The sequence below is a fragment of the Panthera onca genome, chromosome E3 (assembly GCF_046562875.1).
Source record: "Panthera onca isolate mPanOnc1 chromosome E3, mPanOnc1 haplotype 2, whole genome shotgun sequence".
NCBI lineage: Eukaryota > Metazoa > Chordata > Mammalia > Carnivora > Felidae > Panthera > Panthera onca.
The window spans coordinates 30,057,868-30,080,570 of record NC_138354.1 but is presented as its reverse complement, the minus strand read 5'-3'; the positions used below and the strand labels follow the sequence as shown (position 1 = coordinate 30,080,570).

Here is a 22,703-nt window from a genome sequence, read left to right as displayed (position 1 = left end):
AAAAAATAATAATAATAATACCGCTTGTTCAGCAAGCAATTTTGAAAAGTTAATATCCTGCTGTAAAAACTAGTCTTGTTTCCATTACTCTGGGGACTTCATATTTTGCATGAGTATGGGATTAAATCTCAGGCAATTTGTAGTCAGTAATTCTAAGTAGTACATTCAATGATGATTCCATTCAATCCCAAAGAAATGGGCCCCAAAAGGCAAGGCATCAGCGTAACTGGGCCTCTCCATGAAATGGGACTCATCCACAGATACCGAACCATAGCTCCGTTTTCTCCCATGCCTCTTAATGTTTTTTAACACTCGTGTTCCACATCAGGGTCCAAGCGAGGTTCACACCTTGTCTTTGCTGATACAGCTCTTAAATCTTAATCTCCTGGGTGGGTCTTCTAACTTTTCTTACTTCGTTGGTGAAAAAGCCTTCTGTTCTCTAGCCATGCCCACATACTGGATTTTACTGAATGCATTAGCATTCCCAGTGTCATTAAAAACTTTTTTTGTCTTCTGTATTTCCTGAAACTGGTAGTTGGATCCAAAGTCTTGATCTGATTCAGACTGATCTGATCTGACTTTCTTCCCCAAGTATTCATCATAGGTAGTGACTGGTGTGTCCTTCCTCTGGGAAGTACATTATGTTCGATTTTTTTTAATGTTTTACTGTTTATTTTTGAGAGAGGGAGAGAAAGAGCATGAGTCAGGGAGGGGCAGAGAGAGAGGGAAACACAGAATCCGAGGCAGGCGCCAGGCTCTGAGCTGTGAGCACAGAGCCCAGTGCAGGGCTCGAACTCCCGAGCAGTGAGATCATGACCTGAGCCGAAGTCGGACGCTCAACCGACTGAGCCACCCAGGAGCCCCATCAATTTTTTTTTTTAAACCAGCTTCTTAAGTTCTTGTACTAAACATTGTTTCTCCTTCTTTATCATTGTAAGCTTGGTGTTCCAAGGTCAAGTTAAGTTGAAAATCATTTCTTTCTTTAGGCGTTGGGAAGGAGGACTATCCTCAAACTCAGGGCGATTTCTCATTTGACGAAGACAGCAGTGATGCTCTGTCTCCAGACCAGCCAGCCAGCCAGGACTCGCAGGGGTCCGCCGCTTCCCCGACTGAGGCAAAAGTTAGTGAATCGCCGTCTCCCGTGACTACAAGCACTCCAGCCCAGGTATCAGCTTTCTTGTTTCTGCCCCTTAATAGAGACCACACCCTGTTTTTTGTATATCAAGGTAATTACATTTTCTCCAGAAGAAAAGTCTGAAAGCGTGGGAAACTACAGACTTCTTTTTCACCTGTAATACAAACACTGTTAACATTTTTCAGTAGATTCTTACATTTCATTTCTGTTCTATACACACACTTTTATTTTACAAATGGTTGTGTAACTTGCTTTTTAAAATGTTTCACTTAACTTTTGTTGGGGGTATAATTCGCACACTATAAAATATAACCCTTCCCACCCCCCCCCCTTTTTTTTGCCATCTTAACCATTTTAAAATCTGCAGCTCAGTAGTGTTAAGTACACTTGTGTTGTGCAACAAATACCCAGAACTTTTTGTCTTCAAAAACTGAAACTGTGGCCATTAAACAGTAACGCCCCATCCCCCTTCCTTCCAGACCCTGATGATCGCCCATCGTTGCATTTCTGTCTCTAAGAATCTGACTCCTTTAGGGTGGGGGATGGGTGAAATAGGTGAAGGCTGTTAAGAGTACACTTACCATGATGAGCACGGAGTAATGTATAGAATTGTTGAATCATTATATTGTACACCTGAAACTAATATGACGTGTGTTAACTATACTGGAATTTAAGTAAATATGTACATACGTACATATGAATTTGACTCCTTTAGATGCCTCATATAAATGGAATCATGCAATATTTGCCTTTTTATGTCACTTAACGTAATATCTTCAAGGTTTGTTGATGTTGTAGCATGTGACAGAATCTCCTTCATTTTTAAGGCTGAACGACCGTCCATTGTATGGATATATGCCATACTCTGTGTATCCACTCATCGGCAGTCATTGACTTCCATCTCTGGCTATTGTGAATAACGGCCCTAGGTACATGAGTTTGGAAATATCTCTTTGAGACCCTGCTTTCACTTCCTTGGGGCATATACCCAAAAGTGGGATTGATGGACCACATGGTAATTCTATGTTTAGTTTATTAAGGAACCTCCGTGCCGTTCTCCATAGCGGTTGTACCGTTTCACACTCCCGCATGCACGGGTTTCAGTTTCTCCACGTCCTCACCAACACTTACTAGTTTATGCTCTTTTGATAGTAGCCATTCTAGTGTTATGAAGTGGTATCTCACTGTGGTTTTGATTTGCCTTTCTCTAATGACTAGTGCTGTTAAGCATCTTTTCATATGTTTGTTGGCCATTTATATGTCATCTTTGGAGATATGTCTGTTTGAGTCCTTTGTCCATTTTTAATCAGATTATTTGTTTTTCTGCTATTAAATTATAGGGGTTCTTTGTATATTAACCCCTTATCAGATATACGATTAGCAAATATTTTCTCCCATTCTTTGTGTTGGTCCTCACCTTTTGCTGATAGTGTCCTTTGATGCACAAAAGGTTTTTTTTTTTAACGTTTATTTATTTTTGAGAGAGAGAGCACGAACAGGGGAGGGGCAGAGAGAGGAAGACACAGAATCCAAAGCAGGTTCCAGGCTCTGAGCTGTCCGCGCAGAGCCCGACGCGGGGCTCGAACTCACGGACCGCGAGATCATGACCTGAGCCAAAGTCGGACGCCCAACTGACTGAGCCACCCGGGCGCCCCCTCCATAGTTTTTTATGCATACATTGTTGGACACTTGTCTGATTATTTCTTTGGATAGTTACCAGGTTTTGAAATGGATTTGGACCTTTTTAGGTAAAAGATGGGCATTTCAACTGCCTTCCAAGAAGGTAATACGGTTCCCACAGTCATTGTGTCTTTACCACAGGTAGGTAATGCCTTCACTGTAAACCTCGCACACTGTTTGGAGAGTTCAGTGTTGTAACTGGCTTCTTGATTTGGGTTAGATTGAACTTCTTTGTTCGACAAATATTTACTGAGCACGTATTATGTGTCAGATTGTTTTGGGAACTGAAAATCTAGTGCATGCAAAGGAATCTAACAAATAGTTTTTAATAATTGCATTGGAAATTCCCATTTCTTACTTTCCAATGGGTGTTCATGTTTCGTTTGGTTATGTAAGAAGTCTTATGCTGCACATAAGTTAGTTGTTCATCTCCTTATAGCCTTTTTTTGCTTTACTGAAATTTTAATGCTATTTAGTTATCTTTAAGCCAGAGCTATTGAACTACTTAATGGAACTGGTTAAGTTCAGTAGAAAATGTTCTTGTTAAAGCCAAGTATCATAGCATTTTTGAGTTGGGAAGGAATTTAGCAATTACCTGCCTTAACCCTTACACCAGGGGAGGTGTGGGTTCAGAGGGGTATGGAAATTTGGTGATTAAAAATGTTTGCATATTTTCTTTCAGCATTTCTTCTCATTCCTGAATGTCTGTTTGTTAGGGACTAGGTCTTCCAGCAGGATTTTCCTTACTGACCTTATCACCATGATCTGAAATACATTCATGCATTTGCATATTGTGTCGATGCCTCCAACTAAACTGTAAGCCCTTGAGGAGAGGGACTTTGACTCTCAGAGAGGAACGAGAGCTACTTTAGTGTGTGTGTGTGTGTGTGTGTGTGTGCGCGCGCGTATGTGTGTGTGTGTGCGCGTGTCTGTCTGTCTGTGTATGTGTCTGTGTGTGGTGTGTCTGTGCGTCTGCAACGTCCAGCACCGGGCCTGGTACAGAAGACACGCTCAGTGAATGTTGAACTGAATTCAGCACAAGCGCTGACTGATGCCAGGCTTGTAGAAGCAGTCAGTGTTTGTGTTCTGTTTGAGAGCAGAGCCTTTCCAGCTCGGATTCATCTGAGGTAGTGCGGGCAGCTGGGTTCAGATTGTCCTATCAGAGTTTCAGGGTGAGAGTCACTGGCCTCTCTGCTTGGCTAGAGCCTGGTCTGGAAGGAGGTGGGGTCAGCGACCAGACCCACGGCCTGAGGTCTGAGCAGGCAGACAGGGAGACCAAGGGAGCCCAGCCCCTACTGTATTCTCACATATTTGCTGCGCCCTGGGTTTGAGCTTTAAAAATAGGGCTAAAAAGAATGTCAGGTATGCAAGTCAATACCATTAAAAAACAGTTCTACTTACCCATCTTGGTTGTTCTCTGCTTAGGTCAGGATATCAGACAGCTATCAGAGTGGGCTTGGCTTTAGTGACATGGAATTTTTGTCCTGTCAGCCATCTGCCTGGTGATGGCCTCATGACAGCCCCCCTGTGTTGTAGGAGATTAGCGTTTTCCTGTCTCTGCATTGCTTGTATTAAGTCTTTTACTTTGCTCTTGAAACTTGGTCTCCAGCTAAGTTTCTAAGTGAGAACCTTTAACCAGAGAGAGTCCTGCCCAGTGGGCTGACATTCCTGAATTCCTTGAAGGAAAAAAGGAATAGCAGTGTTTCCTGAAGAATCAGTCTGGTCAGTTTATTGCCAGTGCCATACACATGAAGCCCTGGGGTCATCGGGAACTTAAACACTGGCTTTTAGAACACTGATGTTGCTGCAGCCCCAGCTCTGCCTGCTACGTGCAGACCCTTAACAGTCTGCTTTTTATCTGTCGGCTCGGCCTGCACCGGAAGCCCCACTTCAGAGAGGGGTATGCTGCCTGCATAGACATCCAAGTAGAAGAACCTAGAACCTCAGGCTGGCCTGCCGCACCTTTACCTGTCACATAATTTCTGCACCACATACCTTGAGACCTTCTTACGTGGCATGTCCTTCATAAAATTCCCTTGTAGTAAGTGTGTTAGTATTTATAAGGAAAGACTCTGACAAAGATTCTCATTATTATATCACACCTTGATTCACTCGATTAAAGAAGCATCTCCCTGTTAACTGTACTCTACTGATGTTGAAGAAAAATAATCCTTGAGGAGGATTCTAAGTATGTTGTAGGTTTGGGGGGTTTGTTTTTCAATCAACTGCACAGGCAACTTTGTGATGCCTATAACGTCCTCGGGATTTTTGTGTCATCTAGAAATGATAATTAGGGTCTGTTTTGGCACATTTTGTACTTTAATTGTTTTCACTGTTCTCTAGTGTTGGTTTATGAATTTGTCCAGGCATCTCACTTCATATATATATAAAATATATTTGTTTCCCTAAACATGATTACTTTCGCATCTGTAGCACAAGGGAAAAGTACCTGAAAACACTGCTTCTCATTAGACATCGAGTTTCCAAAGGGCTGGGATGTCCCCTCAGTCTGTCTTGGTGATGTCATCCTGAACATGCAGGGTGCACACAGCAAGTGCTTATTGCTTGAATGAATGAAAAACTTGGGAGATTATCTCTGTAATTTCTTTTTTCCTGCTTTAGAATTATCACTGTACTTCCCCAAAGTCAGTCTCCCCCCTGTTATGGAAACAGTCCGTATAAAGACAGGACAACAAAACAACATAGAACGCTTATAACTTGGGTGTCTTAGTTTTCAGTCTTTAAAATGGAAACTCAGGGCAGGAGTTTGGTTGGTGAATTTTGTTACTATAGACCAGTGGTCCTCAGATTGCCTGGAGTGAAAGACTAGTATGTGTTTTTTACATAGCTTGTTTTCCAGATCATTGTGGGCCAGTCTTCTTGCACAACACAGTGAAAGTAGTAGGGTAGCACCAGATTTCTGTGGGACTTCCCGTACTTGTAGCAGGCAGGTAACAAAAGTCCATAGACCCCACTTAGAGTAACTGTCACAGATTTCGCTTTCTTCTTGTTTGCCGGAACCAGGGGTTTTTTATATGTTAATTAGTCATCACTTCGCGCTACACATTTAATCACGTGATTAAAACACATTTTTCTAATTTTCCTATTCAATTTTTTTTTTTTAATTTGGCCTAATATAAATCTCAGGGCCAGTGTAGGGAATTTCTTTCTGGTTCTTTAAAAGTTATATTTACAGATAATTACTTTAGAGGAAATTAGGCTTAATATTGTTTTATGGCTTGCTTAACTCCAAAATGTGTTACGACATGTTGTCTCCTAACTTCTTTCTCAAAACATACGGAGAGATACCAGAGGATTGAGTCCTACAGGAAAATATTCAGATAAAAGATAGATTCCTTACAAAACAAAAATAATAAAACACATAATATCCAGCATATCCTTCCTTCAAAATGTACATTCCACCAAAAAAAATTCTTCTTTGAAATATGTAATTCTGTGTGGTCTGTAAGAGACTAGCACTGCCCTTCCTTGGATGATTCTCTTTTCTTTTCAATTCCGATCAAAGTACAGATGGAAAGGAACTTGCCACAACATTAATGGAGCAGACATCACACATTGGTGGAGCTCAATTTATTTTATGCCTAAGAAATTTTTGAACAATGGAAAGCTGTAGAAAATTAAGAACAGCTAGTTACATGTGAGCACCAGGAGCTGTTACACTGGTGCTTTTAATCTGAAGACCTTTACTCCCTCAGCGATTTCTTAAGCCATTTAATTAATCGTTTATTATAAGCACCCACATGCTTAACTGTACGTGTGACCTGACATTTTCCAAGTCTGTGCTGCGGGGACAACTCCTGTGCTGAATTGGAAATAGGGCTGAGAAGGAACCTCGTGGGTCGGATCCTCTGTGTACTTTCATGAAGACGGGATTAGAGGAGCTTGGTACGTTTTTTCCCATTGTATCAAGCAACTTTTAGCTAGACGACCTTTCCCACATAATATAGACACCTTAGGTTTAAGCTCACAAAATGAGCAAGGTCATGTACACATACATTAAATAATTACAACAAGACTAACTTTTATTACAAATGCTTATCAATAAAGGCCTAAATTAGGGCATCAAAGATATTGGTGGTAATTTCTATTGTTACCCTTCCAATCTCATTGTATGTAACTTACATGTCGAGAGGACTTAGATTTCGAGCTGGTTTCCAGCATTAACTGTCAAGTTGTGTTCCAACCCAGCTCCTAACTCTGTTCTCCTGTGACCAATAGGAAAGTATACTTTCTACAGAATAGGCCTTTCCTCTGTATTCATAAATCAGTCAGGGTTTATCAAATATAATTGAGATGAGGATAAAAAAGAATGGCCAACATTTGCTGGGCACTTTTTTTGGCCAGGCGCTGAGCTACTTACATTACGTGTATTACAGGTGTCATTAAGACAGCATCTGTCTGACCTGCACAGGATTTAAAGTAATGACTTTGTTCTCATTATGCCATCGGTTTGAGATTCTACTTAAGACCCTTTTCCAGCACATCGTCCCGTGTCACCCTGTTATAACGCATAATGACAGCTGTTCTTTGTGTTACTTAAGAAATACAGGGGCACCTGGGTGGCTCAGTCGGTTGAGCATCCGACTTCAGCTCAGGTCATGATCCCGTGCTTCGTGGGTTTGAGCCCCGCGTTGGGCTCTGTGCTGACAGCTCAGAGCCTGGAGCCTGCTTCGGATTCTGTGTCTCCCTCTTTCTCTGCCCTTCCCCTGTTCGCACTCTGTCTCTCTCTCAAAAATAAACACTAAAAAAATAAAATGTGCAAAGGACCAGAATAGGGATTTCTCTAAAGATGATCAACAAATGGTGAATAAACACATGAAAAGATGCTCAACATCACCAATCACTAGAGAAATGCAAATCAAAACCACCATGAGCTATCACCTCACACCACTAGAATGGCTGCTATCCAAAGAAGATAAATTAACAGGCGTCGGTAAGGATGTGGAGAAATTGGAATCCCTGTGCCCTCTGGGTGGGATTGTGAAACGGTACAGTCACTACAGAAAATGGTACGGCAGTTCTCTCAAAAAGCTAAAAATAGAATTACCGTATGATCCAGAAATTCCATTTCTGGGTAAATGCCTAAAAGGGTTGAAAGCAGGGACTTGAGCAGGTATTTGTACAGCCGTGTTCATAGCACTGTGGACAATAGCCAGAGGCAGAAGCAACCCTTGTGGCCACTGACAAATGAATGCAGTGTGTATATGCAGTAGAATGTTGTTGAGGCTTAAAAGAGAAGGGAAATTCTGAGCGACCCACGCTATAACACGGATGAACCTTCAGGACATTATGCTAAACGAAATAAGCCGATCACAAAAGGAAAAATGCTGTATGATTCCACTTTATTAAGAGCTAGAATAGTCAAATTCATATAGACATTAAGTAGATGGTGGTTGTCAGAGGCTGGTGGAAGGGGAGAACGGGGAGTCGTTCGATGGAAAGAGAGTTTCCATTTTTCTGGAGGTGGATGGTAGTGATGGTTACAGAACAGTGTGAATATACTTAATGCCATAGGACTATACACTTTAAAATGCTTTAGGGGCACCTGGGTGGCTCAGTCAGTTAGGCATCCAACTTCAGCTCCAGTAATGATCTCGCCGTTTGTGCCTTCGAGCCCCACGTCGGGCTCTGTGCTGACAGCTCGGTGCCTGGAGCCTGCGTCAGATTCTGTGTCTCCCTCTCTCTCTCTCTGCCCCTCCCCTGCACATGCTCTCTCTCTCAAAAATAAACATTAAAAAAAAATTTTTAATACATCAGATGGTTTAAATGGTAACTTAAAAAAATTTTTTTTTAATGTTCATTTTTGAGAGAGAGAGTGCGAGCTGGAGAGGGGCAGAGAGAGAGAGACACAGAATCCAAAGCAGGCTCCAGGCTCCAAGCTGTCAGCACAGAGTCCAATGCAGAGCTGGAACTCACAAACTGCATGATCATTACTGGGGCTGAAGTTGGAAGCTTAACCGACTGAGCCACCCAGGTGCCCCTAAATGGTAACTTATATGTATTTTACCACAATCTTTTTAAATAATAGATTTTTTAAATGAGGGATACATGCAGATCCTCTTTACTAACCAGGTCAAATGTACCAACCAAATGTTCACTAGATATTGTGCCAAAATATTAATGTTCAACTCCTTGTTCTAAAAAGAAAAGGCCTGGGGCACCCGGGTGGCTCAGTCAGTTATGCGTCCGACTCTTAATTTTGGCCCATGTCATGATCTCACTGTTCATGAGATTGAGCCCCAAGTCGGGCTCTGTGCTGACAGCACAGAACCCTCTTGGGATTCTCTCTGCCCTTCCCCAGTTCACGCTCTCTCTTTCTCTCAAAACAAATAAATAAAAACTTAAAAAATGAAATATCTTAACTCGTAACTGTGTATTACATAAAGTGGTCAGTGCTAAGTGATATATTTTAGCAAAACTAGAATTTACATTAAATATCCATCTATTAAATATACAGAGCATGTGTTTTTGATTTGTATTCAGCCCATTCATTGACTAGCATTTGTTTTATTTGTCTGGGGATCAGAGTATGGAAACAATATTTAAAGAATAATTGCATTTTGAATTTCTTATTTGCATATTCCCATCTTAATTAAGATCTGTGCTGTATCCTAAATTAAAAACACATGTATTTTAGACTTAAAATCTCCAGTCCAAAAAAACTTTGTTTTTAAATATCTAGTTTCTGCCCCTCTGGATTGCATAAAGAAATCTAATAAAAAAGGAACTTACCAGAGAACAGTGATTGGTCCTTGACAAGTGTATCATCTTTTCAGAAGGAACCAGTGCAGACACCTGATACATTATAAAATTTTAATCAGCTTAAACATTTACCTTGACTTATTTTTTTCTTTGGTAGCAGAACTTACCCTTAGCAATTTCTAAGAAGAGAAAAGTCAGTCTTGAAGATTCAGAGTGCTCTCTTTTTCGGTTTTGTTTAAAGCCTAAGTATCCCTCATTAGACAGCAGTGTTTTCCTGACATTGTCTGTCACGGTGTCATGATGACAGTTGAAGAATTGGCGGTCGTGAGACCTGTAGCTTGGGAACAGCACTCAGATCGAAGAAAACAGAGCAAAGCTTGCCGCTCTTTTGTTTCCTTGGAGAAAAGACTCCGGATCATTTGAGATTAAATTTTGAAAGTACAAAAGGTGACCTTAGGTGTCAGTGGAAATTTAAACATTTGAAGTATTCTTTTAAGATTTTAATATACTGCTTGCTTTATGATGGGGTAACCTAAGTGTGGTGTCCTTTTATGGCTTGTATATTGTTTTCATCTTTTTTGGAATACTGTCGTTTCAGAAGTACTGATACCTCGATTTTGGGGTAACTCTAGTCACTAGGATCCTAACGTCTAGCTAGGATGTAAGGTTATTTAAGGGGTCATTTCTAAGGCACATAACAAAGACTGGCAAATGTAAAGAAGAGTTTAGATGTTTCTCCCATTTTAACCGGAATTTATCATCGGATAAGGTAATGTGAATAATCACTGTATCTCAGTTGGGTCATTCTTGTGTTAATGCTGGGGTGGGGGGTGGGGGGGCCTCTGGCTTTCTGAGTAGCAGAGTCACACTGAAAAGAGCTAGTAAGATGAGAGTTTCCCTAATCAAGGCTGAAGTCAGTTAGACAAGGTCTTAGAAATACAGGAGAAACATTTTCATAAATATTATAATTGATAGCACATTATGCTACTGGATTATTTTCCAGATTATCAACACTGACAGCTGTCAAATGCATCACTGCAATCGCATTAGTCATTGTGGGGCTGGAGGGGTAAAACAGCTTGCCAGGTTAGTAGAATTTATCTGCAAGGAACAAAACACACACACACCCATATGAATATACACACCTTTGTATATACAATTTTTAAATATACTATATATATATATATATATATATATATATATATATATATATACACACACACACACATATATATTATACACACACACACACACAAATATGTGATTCTACTTCATATGCCAATTATTTAACAGCCAAGGAATGTTTTTCCCTATGGGAAAATTGACCCAGAGATAAATATCCTCACTTCCAAAAAATGTGCAAAGTGAGAGGAAAACAAATAATTTAAAACCATATCCTTAAAGCAGTGACTTAGCTGGCCATCAGCTTCCCTTCATGTCAGAGGTTCGTTAAGGAAGCGGCTGTCTCAGGGCCATTTGGGGGCAGAAGTCAGCCTGGAGTACAGGTGTCGAGACTCCTGGAGAAGTTCGTTTCTTTCACTTCTCTTTGAATGAAATCAAGTGCAGTGTTCTCCCCTTACCCACAGGGGATGCATTCCCAGAGCCCAGGGGGTGTCTGAAACCGCTGAGAGCACAGAACCCTGTATACCCTGGTTTTTTCCTATATGTACATACCAGTGCAAAGTTTAATTTATAAAGGAGGCACAGTAAGAGATTAACAACTGTAAAAATAGGACAGTTATAAGTGTAATAAAAGTTATGTGAATGTGGGCTTCCACTCTCAAAATATCTCATGATTGTACACTCCCTTCTTCTGATGATGATGTGAGATGATAAAAATGCCTCCATGAGAAGATGAAGTGAGGTGAATGACAAAGGCCTGCAATGTAGGGTTAAGCTGTCATTGACCTTGTGACCCTATGTCAGAGGCGGATCATCTCCTTCAGGACCACAGTTGCCCATGGGTCACTGAAACTGCAGAAAGATAAACCGTGGGTAAGGGGGTTACCGTAGAGCCATCTTTCAAAAGTCACGTCTTTTTATTGTCAACCCTCACTGTCAGTAATAATTATTTACAAGTGGAAATCAGTGGTGAAAGGAAAACCATGCTTAGGGAGAGAGCCGTCATGGGCACGCACAGTTCATTGCACACTCACACACATCCTCACGGTCTCAGCCGGCCTTGAGAGTGTGACCCAGCATGAGTAAAGCCACAAGGAATTTCCATTCACCCATTAAACAAATATTTATTGAATAACTAGTATGTGCCAAGCTTCATATTTCTTGCTGCTGAATAGCCTCTGAGTTCTCAGGTCATTTATTTTAAGGAAGGAAAATACAGTCTGCTATTCTTAAACCCAAGTACATCAGCAAAAGAACTGATTTTGATTCTTGTAATGAATTTGAGAGTTGTGGGCGGGGCAGCAGAGTGATAAAGGAAGAGATTTTTTTTCTTAAATTAAGGCTGGTAATAGTTAAGTCCATGTAGTAATTGCTGTGCAACATTTAACTGATTTGTGAGAATAGTAATCAATATCTCTTCCTCGTAAGTGAATACTTAAAATCTACTTAAAGTAGAGTGTCAGCAGAAATAGGCTGTTAGGCTGTTGATAAAAGCTATGAAAGCCTTTGGTAGCTTCCTCTGTTAGTATACGACACCACACCCAGGTTTAGTGGTTACTTGTTTGACCTCGGTAGTAAATTAGCTTCTTGCTTTGGGTGTGAGAGTGCCCTCAGTCAAACAAGGCCGTCTTAGAATAATACATTGTTCAGATGCCCAACTGTTGTGGGAAATGGGGGAAATGGTTAAAGAGAGTGCTAGTCGGGCTCGGACCGTGGGACATAAGCTGTAAAGCACATGTGTGTGGAGGGGCCTCCAGGGAGTGGCAGCTTGCTTACTGAATGCTGCCAGGCCGTGGATCTGGGGTATGCTGGAGAGGACTGATCGGGCCCGTAAGCGAAAGTAAATGCCACGTTTAAATCAGCAGGCATTACTGTGATCTATACAGCAAGAAAACCTCACAAGTATCACGTACCGTTCTCATCATTTCTGCAAGAGTCTTGGACTTCGCTTCTGCCAAAAAAGGGCGGTTCTGACCGTATTTCTGAGAAAACACTACTAGGGTGTAGTCAATCGAATTACCTTATTTAGCTTTTGCTTTTCATTGCCATTGGGGCAAAGACTAAATACTTGGGTCCGTTGACGTAAAGCCTGTTATTCTGCCATCTGGGTCTCAGACACAATAGTATATTTTTCTTTTGTTTCTTTCCTAGGGGACGTTCAGAAAATGAGGTCATTCCCTTATAATTCTGGTTTTTCTAATTTTATGCCATCGAGTTCACATGCTTGTTCTCTTTCCGCCTTTTCCAGCAGTTTACTTCAGTGTCCCCAGCAGTTCCTGAATTCTTGAAAACTCCTGCTCCGGATCAGCCCCCGACCAGGTCCCCCGCTCCTGTGCTCTCCACAAACACCGTGTCCTCAGCAAAGCCTGGCCCGTCGCTGGTGAAGGTGGGTTCCTGGCACGCGCCGGTGTGAGGTTGGTTTACTCGTGGCGCGTCTGTGGCCCATGCGGGGAACACAAAGGCACGTTTCTGCACCTCCTAGCCCACCTTTCAGCCTGATTGAAGCCTTGAAGACAAAACCCACGGGCAGACTTGCTAGGTCAGGCCTTAATATTGGAAACTACCGGGGCGCCTGGGTGGCTCAGTCAGTTAAGCGTCCGACTTCGGCTCAGGTCACAATCTTGCGGTCCATGAGTTCAAGCCCCGCGTCGGGCTCTGTGCTGACTGCTCAGAGCCTGGAGCCTGTTTCAGATTCTGTCTCCCTCTCTCTCTGACCCTCCCCCGTTCATGCTCTGTCTCTCTCTCTCAAAAATAAATAAACGTTTAAAAAAAAAAATTAAGAAAAAAAAAATATATTGGAAACCACCACCTTCAGCAGATGCCCTGTTGTTCTGTAGTCACCAAAGAACTGCACAAAATTTGGTCTCTAGAAAACTCCCAGAGCCACGCGGAAAGGCTTGAGGGTACATTTTGTCGGCGGTTCCCAATCCTGCTTCCATCCAGGCTGCTGACATGAAAGACACACTGGGAGGAGAGTAGGATAGACTCACTTCAGCACAGCACTGGGGAGTCACGCCCCTCACGAACAGACGTCTTTAATGGCAACATAATTTTGGAGTTTATACACAAGGTCAAGCTCACTGGTACTCCAGATGTATCACATGACAGGTCAGAGGCTTCAGACAGGCGGCTGCGTTTTTTGCTTTAGCAGATTTGGCCCGCTAAAGCTCGTTTTGTTCTTCCGAGAAGCTGCACGTTGGTGGCACTGTTCCCTAAATTTTACTTGGTGAAACAATTCAGTTAGAATAGGCCCCAAGGAAGATTAAAAATTTTAATATATAGTAGGCTTAAAAAAATTTTTTTAAGTCCATTTAGAACTGCTAAATAAAGGGGGGGGATAAACAGAGGAATAGTCTAAACAGTTCCGATACAGCTTTTGCCAAAAGCAGCAGAACCCTGATCTCAAACTTTTAGAACTAAAAAAGGACATCAGAGAGCTAGCTGACCCTCTCTGCACCTACCAGATGAGGAAGTGAGGCCCAAAGAAATCACAAGGCCAGGAAGGACCCAGGCCCCCTGAAGGGTTGGAGAGCCTTCTTTCTGCCTCCGGGTGAACACAGGGCTGCGCTCTCCCAGGGGAGGTACCTGGGGCGGATTCCTGGCTTCTTCCGGCTACCCTCTGGCGCTCTCCTGGTCCTCAGCTCTCCTGCAGAGAAGGCTCTGTTTCTATTCCAGCCTCTCTTTGTCAGGGTGGCCCAGCGTTTGTGGCTTCAGGGCACAGATCAGTGCATTTCAGCATCTTCCATCACTTCTTCCTGGAGCCCGAAATTCCAGAGTGTGGCAAGCGGCAGCTGAGCTAATGCCCGCTCGCACCCCTCTGCCCACATCCGCAAACACGTACCACTGATGGCACAAAGACTGTTTGAATGCCAGTGCGTCTTTCCCTGTGGATCCTAAGAGGTCTCTGCCTCTCCTCTCCTCTGAATTTCTCCTCTTCACTAGTGAGTGCCTCTTTAAGGAGGGCTTTGATTCTGGGGCAAAAGGCATCCTTTAAGAATGTGACATTCAGAGGCTGGGTAGGCGATCCTAGGACTCTGCTAGTAGAGGAGAAGACAGGTACGTACTGGGAAACAGACCACAGTTCTTTGGGTTTTTGTGAGGAAAGCTGTTTCCCGCCCTCCCTTCCTGAGAGAATGTGCCAGTGGAGAAATAAGAGCAGATTTCGTCTGAGGAACAGTGGTCCTTACGTGCCTGCCCCCCTCCCTTACCAACAGGTGCCTTCCTGATTGGCTGAGTCACTTGTATCATTACGTAACAGTTAGAGTCCAGCCTCCTTAACTCACACCCCGTTCATTGTTTCAATCACTTTGAAACGACCAGAAGTAAAATCTGTTGTCGATAACACGATAAGCAGATGACGGTGAATTGATGAATATTGTGAGACTGCAGTATTTTTTGTGTGTGTTTGTGTTTTCCTTAGAAATACACAACTTTATAGTCTGCTTTGTTCCATTAGAAGCACTCTTCTGTTTTTACATAGTCTCTAAAGAGTATATTTTTAATGACTGAAGACAGGACACAGGGGGAAGCATACCTAATCCTTTCCCATTTGTATATTTGGTGTACAGCCTCTTTTTCACTAGGAGACCATAGATACAAGTGTGTCTAAACAAGAAACCCAAAGTAACTTTGTTGAACTTGAATAGATAATGCTCAGTGGAGTATATCCTTTCCCTACTGTAAGAAAACAAGGAACAGGAGAAAGTAAGTTCTTAGGAGCCAGATTTTTTTTTTTTTAAGTTTATTTATTCTGAGAGAGAAGGTGTGAGCAAGGGAGAGGCAGAGAGTCCCAAACAGGCCCCGCGCTGTCCGCTCAGCGTCTGACGTGGGGCTCGAACCCACAAACCGTGAGATCATGACCTGGGGCGAAATCAAGAGTCGGAAGCTCAACCGGCTGAGCCCCAAGCGCCAGATTGCTCGGTCCAGGGAGGTAGACCCACGCTTTCGTGGCTCTGGCAACGTATTCGGCGGACTGCTTTCCGAAGCGGCTACGCCAATTTCTGAGGCACCTTGCTCTTTGACGTCACCGTCAGAGCATTCAGGCACACGGTAGAACAGGCCGCGTGTGATGGCGCCTCTTAAAATGCTCCTGTCTTTCTCTTGAAAACAGCAAAGCCATCCCAAGAACCCTAACGACAAACACCGGGGCAAGAAGTGCAAAGATCCCAAGCCGCGGGTGAAGAAACTCAAGTACCACCAGTACATCCCGCCCGACCAGAAGGGGGAGAAGAGCGAGCCCCAGATGGACTCCAACTACGCCCGCCTCCTCCAGCAGCAGCAGCTGTTCCTGCAGCTCCAGATCCTGAGCCAGCAGCAGCAGCACTACAACTACCAGACCATCCTGCCCGCGCCGCTCAAGTACGGGGCCGGGGGCGGCGCGGGCCACGTCCCTGGTTCCTAGGGGGTGGATGTCGTGGGGCGCTTGCGCTCAGCGATCGGTCTCACTGCCTGGTCCCCGAAGCCCGTCCCGCGGCGTCTTGCCCTCGTGCCAGTGAGTCCAGGGTTTGTCCTCCGAGATAGGTTCCAAACCTTGACCTTTCACGGTAGCGGTGCCTCGTCACAGTTACTCGCCCAGGAGAGATCTGCCTGTTGTTTGCCATGTAGTATTAGGCGCCGCGAGAAAAGTGTAAGGAGCGAGAGTCTTGTTATAAACAGCTTAAAAAAGGCGGGGTGCGGGGGGATGAGTGTAGAAGCCGGAGTGGTCAAGGAAAGCTCTATGAAAGCAGGCAGGATACCTCTGTGAGAAAGAGCCCGAAACTTGGGCGGGGCCCTTTCACGCAAAGGAGAGTGGCCGCCCCGCCCCGTGCGAGAACAGAGGAAGGAGCGGGCCATGCCTGTTGATGGGATGACGGGGAAAATAGCCTGAATAAGGAATGGGATGAAAAGTAGAAGACAAAACTGAGTAGAGCCGCTGTCCAGAGGAATCTGAAGCCGGGCAGCCTTGCATCTTGACGTGGTAGATGATTCAGAGGGCTGTCGTGGTGACGCCACAGTGCACCAAAGGACAGTGAGATGCTGGTCACGGAGGGGAGTCTGGCAGTAGGCAAGACAGACATTTCACAATAAAGGAGATGTGAGAAGATGAGGGCATTGATAAGGGGAAGGAAAGAACAGATGAGAGATGTTTCCAAGACAGTTAAAGGTCTTGGTGACCAACAACTGTGGAGAAGGAACACGTTTCCAAAGTCTGAGCCCAGTTGAGAGAGACAGAAGGAAGTGACTTCTGACAGCTTCTGAGACTGAATCCACAGCAAGACATCCGTAGTGAACTTTAATTATGTACAGAAGGAAATTTCTAGATCTCCATCCTGAGTATGCATTTTCCAGGAAACATGGGTAAAAATGAAAATACCTCGTCTCTCATTTCCCTCAGTTATCAGGAGAAAGGGACATTTACATTGACCTCACAAGACAAACTGTACAAAAAGGTGCAAAGTTTATTCGAGTTGAAAGTTTTTCTCAGTGAGCAGACCACTCAATTCATGATCCATGTGGGTGTGGAAATTCGACTCGGATATTCTCCGCGTACGCTGAGCATTCCACCACAGGGAGCCCTGTTTCCTAGGAGCAGACAAGGAGTGAGACCTGCTAAAAAGCTCCTCTGTTAAGAACCGTCTCCTCATATGCTAGTGATTATCAATGCACTTTTTTCTTTTAAGATCCTGATATCTCGAGGAAGATTAGACCTATTAGTCATTTGGACCTTACTGTGAAGTACGTAAATCTAAAACATCAGGGCACAGAGATGAAGAAAGAAAGAATTTTTGTAGCATGTTATTACTTTAAGAGCACGCAGGCCTGAGTGAGATGTTGACATTGGAAGGGAACCAGGGAAGAGCAAAGAGGATTGGAAGCGCATCAGACGCAGACCACCGCCGCTCTGCAGCTCTGTCCAGGCCCGAGGGAGGCGTCCTCCCCTGCCACCTCCCTCCTCTGGCATCGGGCAGCAGGGACACGAGCGGTGACTGGCTCCCCTGTGCGCACCCCTTACAATGCACCCGGCAGTGTGCTCGACGTTGACATCCCTGTGCCCCTCACCGTAACTCCAGGAGGAGGTGACGTTACTGACCGCGCTCCCGGGTGAGGAAACCCGGACAACTGAAAATCCCATAAAAGGATTTTTGTAGTATCTATGAAACAGTCTTTTCTGTAATGAAAGAAATTGACTGTGTGGGGCCAGTTTGTAGATGGGAAGAGTACATCTGAGGAGCTGAGTATCTGGTCTCTAATGGGTCTTTGTCTTTCCACTAAGGCTGCCGGTCCCCTGTCCTCCACAAACACCCCCACCACCATAGCAGCCACGCCACCCAGCCCCGGAGAGCATCACACACAAAGATCCGGGGACACAGAGGGGGAAAGGTCACTTACTTTTGTGTATTATTGCACCACGCAAAGACTGAACGTCACTTCTGTTTAATTTCCGGGTCCTGACAGTGGAGGTGTTGTTTACTAAAACAGTGTTTCTTTTCACCAAAATTCCGGTACAGGAAGCTGAATGCAGAAGTCTGTAGCTCCACAGCAGTGAGATTTGACCTGATAACACAGCCCCTGGTACCTTGGGAGATGGGGCTGTAGCCACACACTGACGGGGGCTCCTGGAGGGTCCTTTCAGGTGTCTGGACTTCGGGTTTCTCATCCACACAGACATCACGTTTGTCAGGGTCCCCCCACAGCATGTTTTCTGTCTTTGTGGATCTGGACAAAAAAAACCTAGGTCCAACTTACTCTCACTATTTCGAAGGCTGAAGCAAGCACTGAACTGTTAATCGTAGTAACAAGTAAAGCATTATAGAATCTCAACCAAACGCACCAATAGAATAATTTATTGTTCACAAGGGAGGGGACATTGGTTGGGGGGAGTGTTGCACTTGTGATTGAAGAGAGCACAGACACACATACGGTACGTAGGTGATTACACAGTACATCCCTGAGGGTATTAAGATTTCACTGGGAGATCGATTAGGGAAAAAAAATTCATAGAAAGTCTCCTTGTGGAGACAGTAATGAAAATAAGTAAGGTTGAGAAGTTCTGATTTACATAAAATGTTTTCATAATTCTAATAGAAGATTTTAAAACTGAACTTTTAGAAAGGCATTTATGTATAAATGATACATAAAATATTTGTCATTCCACCCAAATTTCAAGAAACTTCGTTGCAAACACTTAAAGTATTTAACTTCCATAAAATTTAGGCAGGTTTTCAGAGACCCCAGATGAATGTCAAGAGTTAGCTGTTCACAGGGCCAGAAATGGCTTCAAACACAATCTTCCAAAAACCCACTGGACAAAGCTCATCTAAGCAGGGGCCTCTCCCCATAAGCAACATCAGGTCCCTGTTTCAGAACATGGAAGTCAGAGTCTCCATGCTTCAGCACCAAGACTCATATAAGGATAAAGTGTGAGGCTCTAATGGAATTGGCTGTACAGTGTCAACCACCCAGAGGAGGAAATGTCATTGTTGCCAAGAGTATCCTAGGGGGAAGAAGCTAGATGGGGACCTGGTTCTGCTGGGAAGATGAGTACAGAAATAAAACACATTTTTTAAATCACCGTTTTTTGTTTTGTTTTGTTTTGTTTTTTAACGTTTATTTATTTTTGAGACAGAGAGAGACAGAGCATGAACGGGGGAGGGTCAGAGAGAGGGAGACACAGAATCTGAAACAGGCTCCAGGCTCTGAGCTGTCAGCACAGAGCCCGACGCGGGGCTCGAACTCACGGACCGCGAGATCCTGACCTGAGCCGAAGTCGGCCGCCCAACCGACTGAGCCACCCAGGTGCCCCTTAAATCACCTTTTTAAATGAAGTGTTAAGTGATAGAGAAGTCCATAAATCATAACTGAAAATCAATGCTAAGTAAACACACCTCCATAACCACCACCTAAATCCAGAAATAGAATATCAGTACCCCAAAAAGCCCCCTGGCATCCCCCCTCAGTGACTACCTGACTTCTCTCCCATTGATTAGTTTTGCCTTTTTTTGAACATTATATAAATGCAGTCTTACGGTATATATACGGACGTGAGTTCTTCTGCTCAACATTGTGTTCGTGAGATGCATCTTTACTGGTGCAGAGAGAAGTAGTTAATTTTTATTCCTGTCTAGTATTTTATCATTTATCCACCCATCATCCTGTTGGTGGACAGTTGGGTTGTTTCCGGTTGGGACTGTTATGAATAATGCCATACTAAGCATTCTGACCTGTGTGTTTTGGTTCACGTATGTAGATTTTTGTCAGATGTCCCTCGAGGAATGGAATTGGGTCAGAGGATAGGCACAGGTTTGTCTTTAGTAGATAACATAAAACACTTCTCCGAAGCGGTTGTACCAATTCACACTTCTCCCAGCCGTGATTGGGTGCTCTCGATGTTCCAAGTGCTTCGTATTGGCGTCTTACTCGTTATAGCAGCAGTTCTGCTGGATGTGCAGTGCTGTTTTGTTGTGCCTTTTTCCATTTTCCTCATGTCTGATGAGGTGTTAAGCCCTTGTTCACACGTTTAAGGACCATTGGGATAGATTTTCTTGTGATATGCTTGTTCAGGATTTTCCCATTGCGTTTTGTCTTTTTCTTACTGATTTGTGAGACTTTTTTTTTGTATATTCTAGATATGATGCCTTGTCAGAAATACGTATTAGAGGGGCGCCTGGGTGGCTCAGTCAGTTGAGTGTCCAAGTTTGGCCCAGGTCATGATCTTGCGGTTTGTGGGTTTGAGCCCCACATGAGGCTCTGTGCTAACAGCTCAGAGCCTGGAGCCTGCTTCAGATTCTGTGTCTCCTTCTCTTTCTGCTCCTTTCCTGCTCACACTCTGTCTCTCCCAAAAGTAAATAAATACTGAAAAGTTAAATAAAATTAAAAAAGAAATATGTATTACAAGTATCTTCTCCTATGATTTCACTTTTCACTCTTAAAGCTGTCTCCCTTAGTGTGTTTTGTGTCCTGTTTAAGAAATCTTTCCCTACCCAAAGGCCATGAAGATATTATCCTAAGTTTTCTTTTTTTTTTTTTTTTTTTTGAGAGAAAAAGAGCACAAGTCAGGGAGAGGCAGAGAGAGAGGGAGAGAGCGAGCCAGTGCAGAGCCTGACGCATGGCTCAAACCCACGAACCACCAGATCACAACCTGAGCTGAAGTCAGACATTCGACCAACCAAGCCACCCAGGCACCCTGAAATATTACCCTAAGTTTTCTAAAAGTTTATTGCTTTCATAATTCACGTTTAGGTTTCTGAGATGGTGTGAGGTAGGGGTCAGTTAAGGGCCTTATTTTTATCTGTGTGAATATCCAGGGTGGCCCAGCATCATTTATTGTAAGGACCACCCTCTTGCTAGTGCACTTCAGTGCCATCTTGGCGATAACTCAAGAGGCTCTATATGTGAGGGTCTGTTTCTGGATTCTCTGTTCTCTTCCATTTGTTGTTCTGCCCTTGTACCAGCACCACACCATCTTAATAACTGGCTTTATAATGAGTTTTGATAAGTGGTATGGCTCTTCCAGCTTTGATTTCCTTCAGTGATGCCATGGCCATTCTTGGTCCTTTGTGTTTCCATATGTAGCTCAGAATCACCTTCAGAATTTCTACCGAGCAAGCAAGCAAAACTTGCAGGGGGGTCTCATTTGATTGATATCTGTATACTGTTGAGTCTTCCAATCCACGACCATGATGATTTTCTCTTCACACATTAACAGTCAAGTCGTTAGCAGAAGCAGGATCAAATTCAGACATGATTTTATTATCAAGTCTAATTTTCTTTTCCTTTTGAAGGCCACTCAATGACAAAAATAACAACAGTGGGAATTCAGCTCTGAACAGCACCACGCCTAATACACCAAGACAGAATCCATCTGCTGCCGTGAGAAAGCCGGGGCCCCTGCCTTCTAGCCTGGATGACTTAAAGGTAATACTTCAAAGTAGAGTTTATTCACCCGTAATTACCACAAAAACAGAAATGATTGGCCACATTTGTCTGAGGTGTAGGTAAGTTTTCAATAGACCTTCAGCTTTACCAACAGTAAGATAACCTTCTCAGGGGTACTGTCTGTTTACGTCCATTAAGTTTCTTTGAAGACGATCAGTAATAACTGATTTGTTGAGCGTAGACCATGTGTGGGCACCAGAACACTTGTGACCGCAGAGGGAGATTTTCTTCTTCCCTGCTCCTTGCCGAGTTGGGGAGAAGCAGGAAAATGTTAACAGTCAAGAATCTCCTCTCCGAGGCCAGACTGCATAGGCTTCCCCCCTCAGCTCAGCTTCTGGTTATCCATGGTAGGTTGGACATAAGGGTCCGCCTTTCACTGCCCCAATCTCCTCATCTGTGCACTAGGAATAATAATAATAACACCCACACCTCATGTGAAGATTAATTGTAAGAATAGGGGCATCTGAGTGGCTCAGTCACTTAAGCGTTCAGCTCTGGATCTCCCCTCAGGTCTTGATCTTAGGGTCGTGAGTTCGAGCCCCTCTGCGCTGGGCATGGAGTCTGCTTTAAAAAAAAGAAAAGAGGGGCGCCTGGGTGGCTCGGTCGGTTGGGCGTCCGACTTCGGCTCAGGTCACGATCTCATGGTCCGTGGGTTCGAGCCCCGCGTCAGGCTCTGTGCTGACTGCTCAGAGCCTGGAGCCTGTTTCAGATTCAGTGTCTCCCTCTCTCTCTGCCCCTCCCCTGTTCATGCTCTGTCTCTCTCTGTCTCAAAAATAAACATTAAAAAAAAAAAATTTTTTTTAAAAGAAAAGAAGAGAAAAGACAAAGTATAAAGCACTTCCATCAGTGTGTGGCACATGGTAATTACTCAGTGAATGTGACTGTCCTCGTCACGATTTCTGATTGTAAATCCTCAGACAGAACAGGAGTTACCCTCTAAAAGCCCTTGCTTTACCTCCAGCCTTCCCAGTGCCACAGGTCCGTAGCTGTGTGTGCGTGTGTGTGTCGGGAAGAGAAGCCGTCCCCTTTGCCCATACGTGGTAACGTGGAGCTGACAGGCGGGAGGCACCTTTTCCGTCTGAGCGTCCTGTAGATCTGTCGGGAGTTGCGGTACCGAGAGAAGAGACGT

At 43.8% G+C, this 22,703-nt stretch overlaps 1 protein-coding gene across 11 annotated transcripts in view; it reads left to right on the top strand.

The window, feature by feature from the left end:
• The window catches only part of MRTFB (myocardin related transcription factor B), a 197,518-nt gene that overhangs the window by 147,310 nt on the left and 27,505 nt on the right, over positions 1–22,703 (top strand). For 6 of the 11 annotated variants that reach the window (XM_060648550.3, XM_060648554.3, XM_060648546.3 and 3 more), the window contains 4 exons: positions 987–1,165; positions 12,909–13,046; positions 15,771–16,018; positions 21,421–21,553. In XM_060648550.3, the coding sequence (XP_060504533.2) occupies positions 987–1,165; positions 12,909–13,046; positions 15,771–16,018; positions 21,421–21,553 (698 nt within the window). The remainder of the gene's footprint in view (positions 1–986; positions 1,166–12,908; positions 13,047–15,770; positions 16,019–21,420; positions 21,554–22,703) is intronic. The other 5 variants (XM_060648555.3, XM_060648548.3, XM_060648556.3 and 2 more) reach the window with 1 other exon arrangement.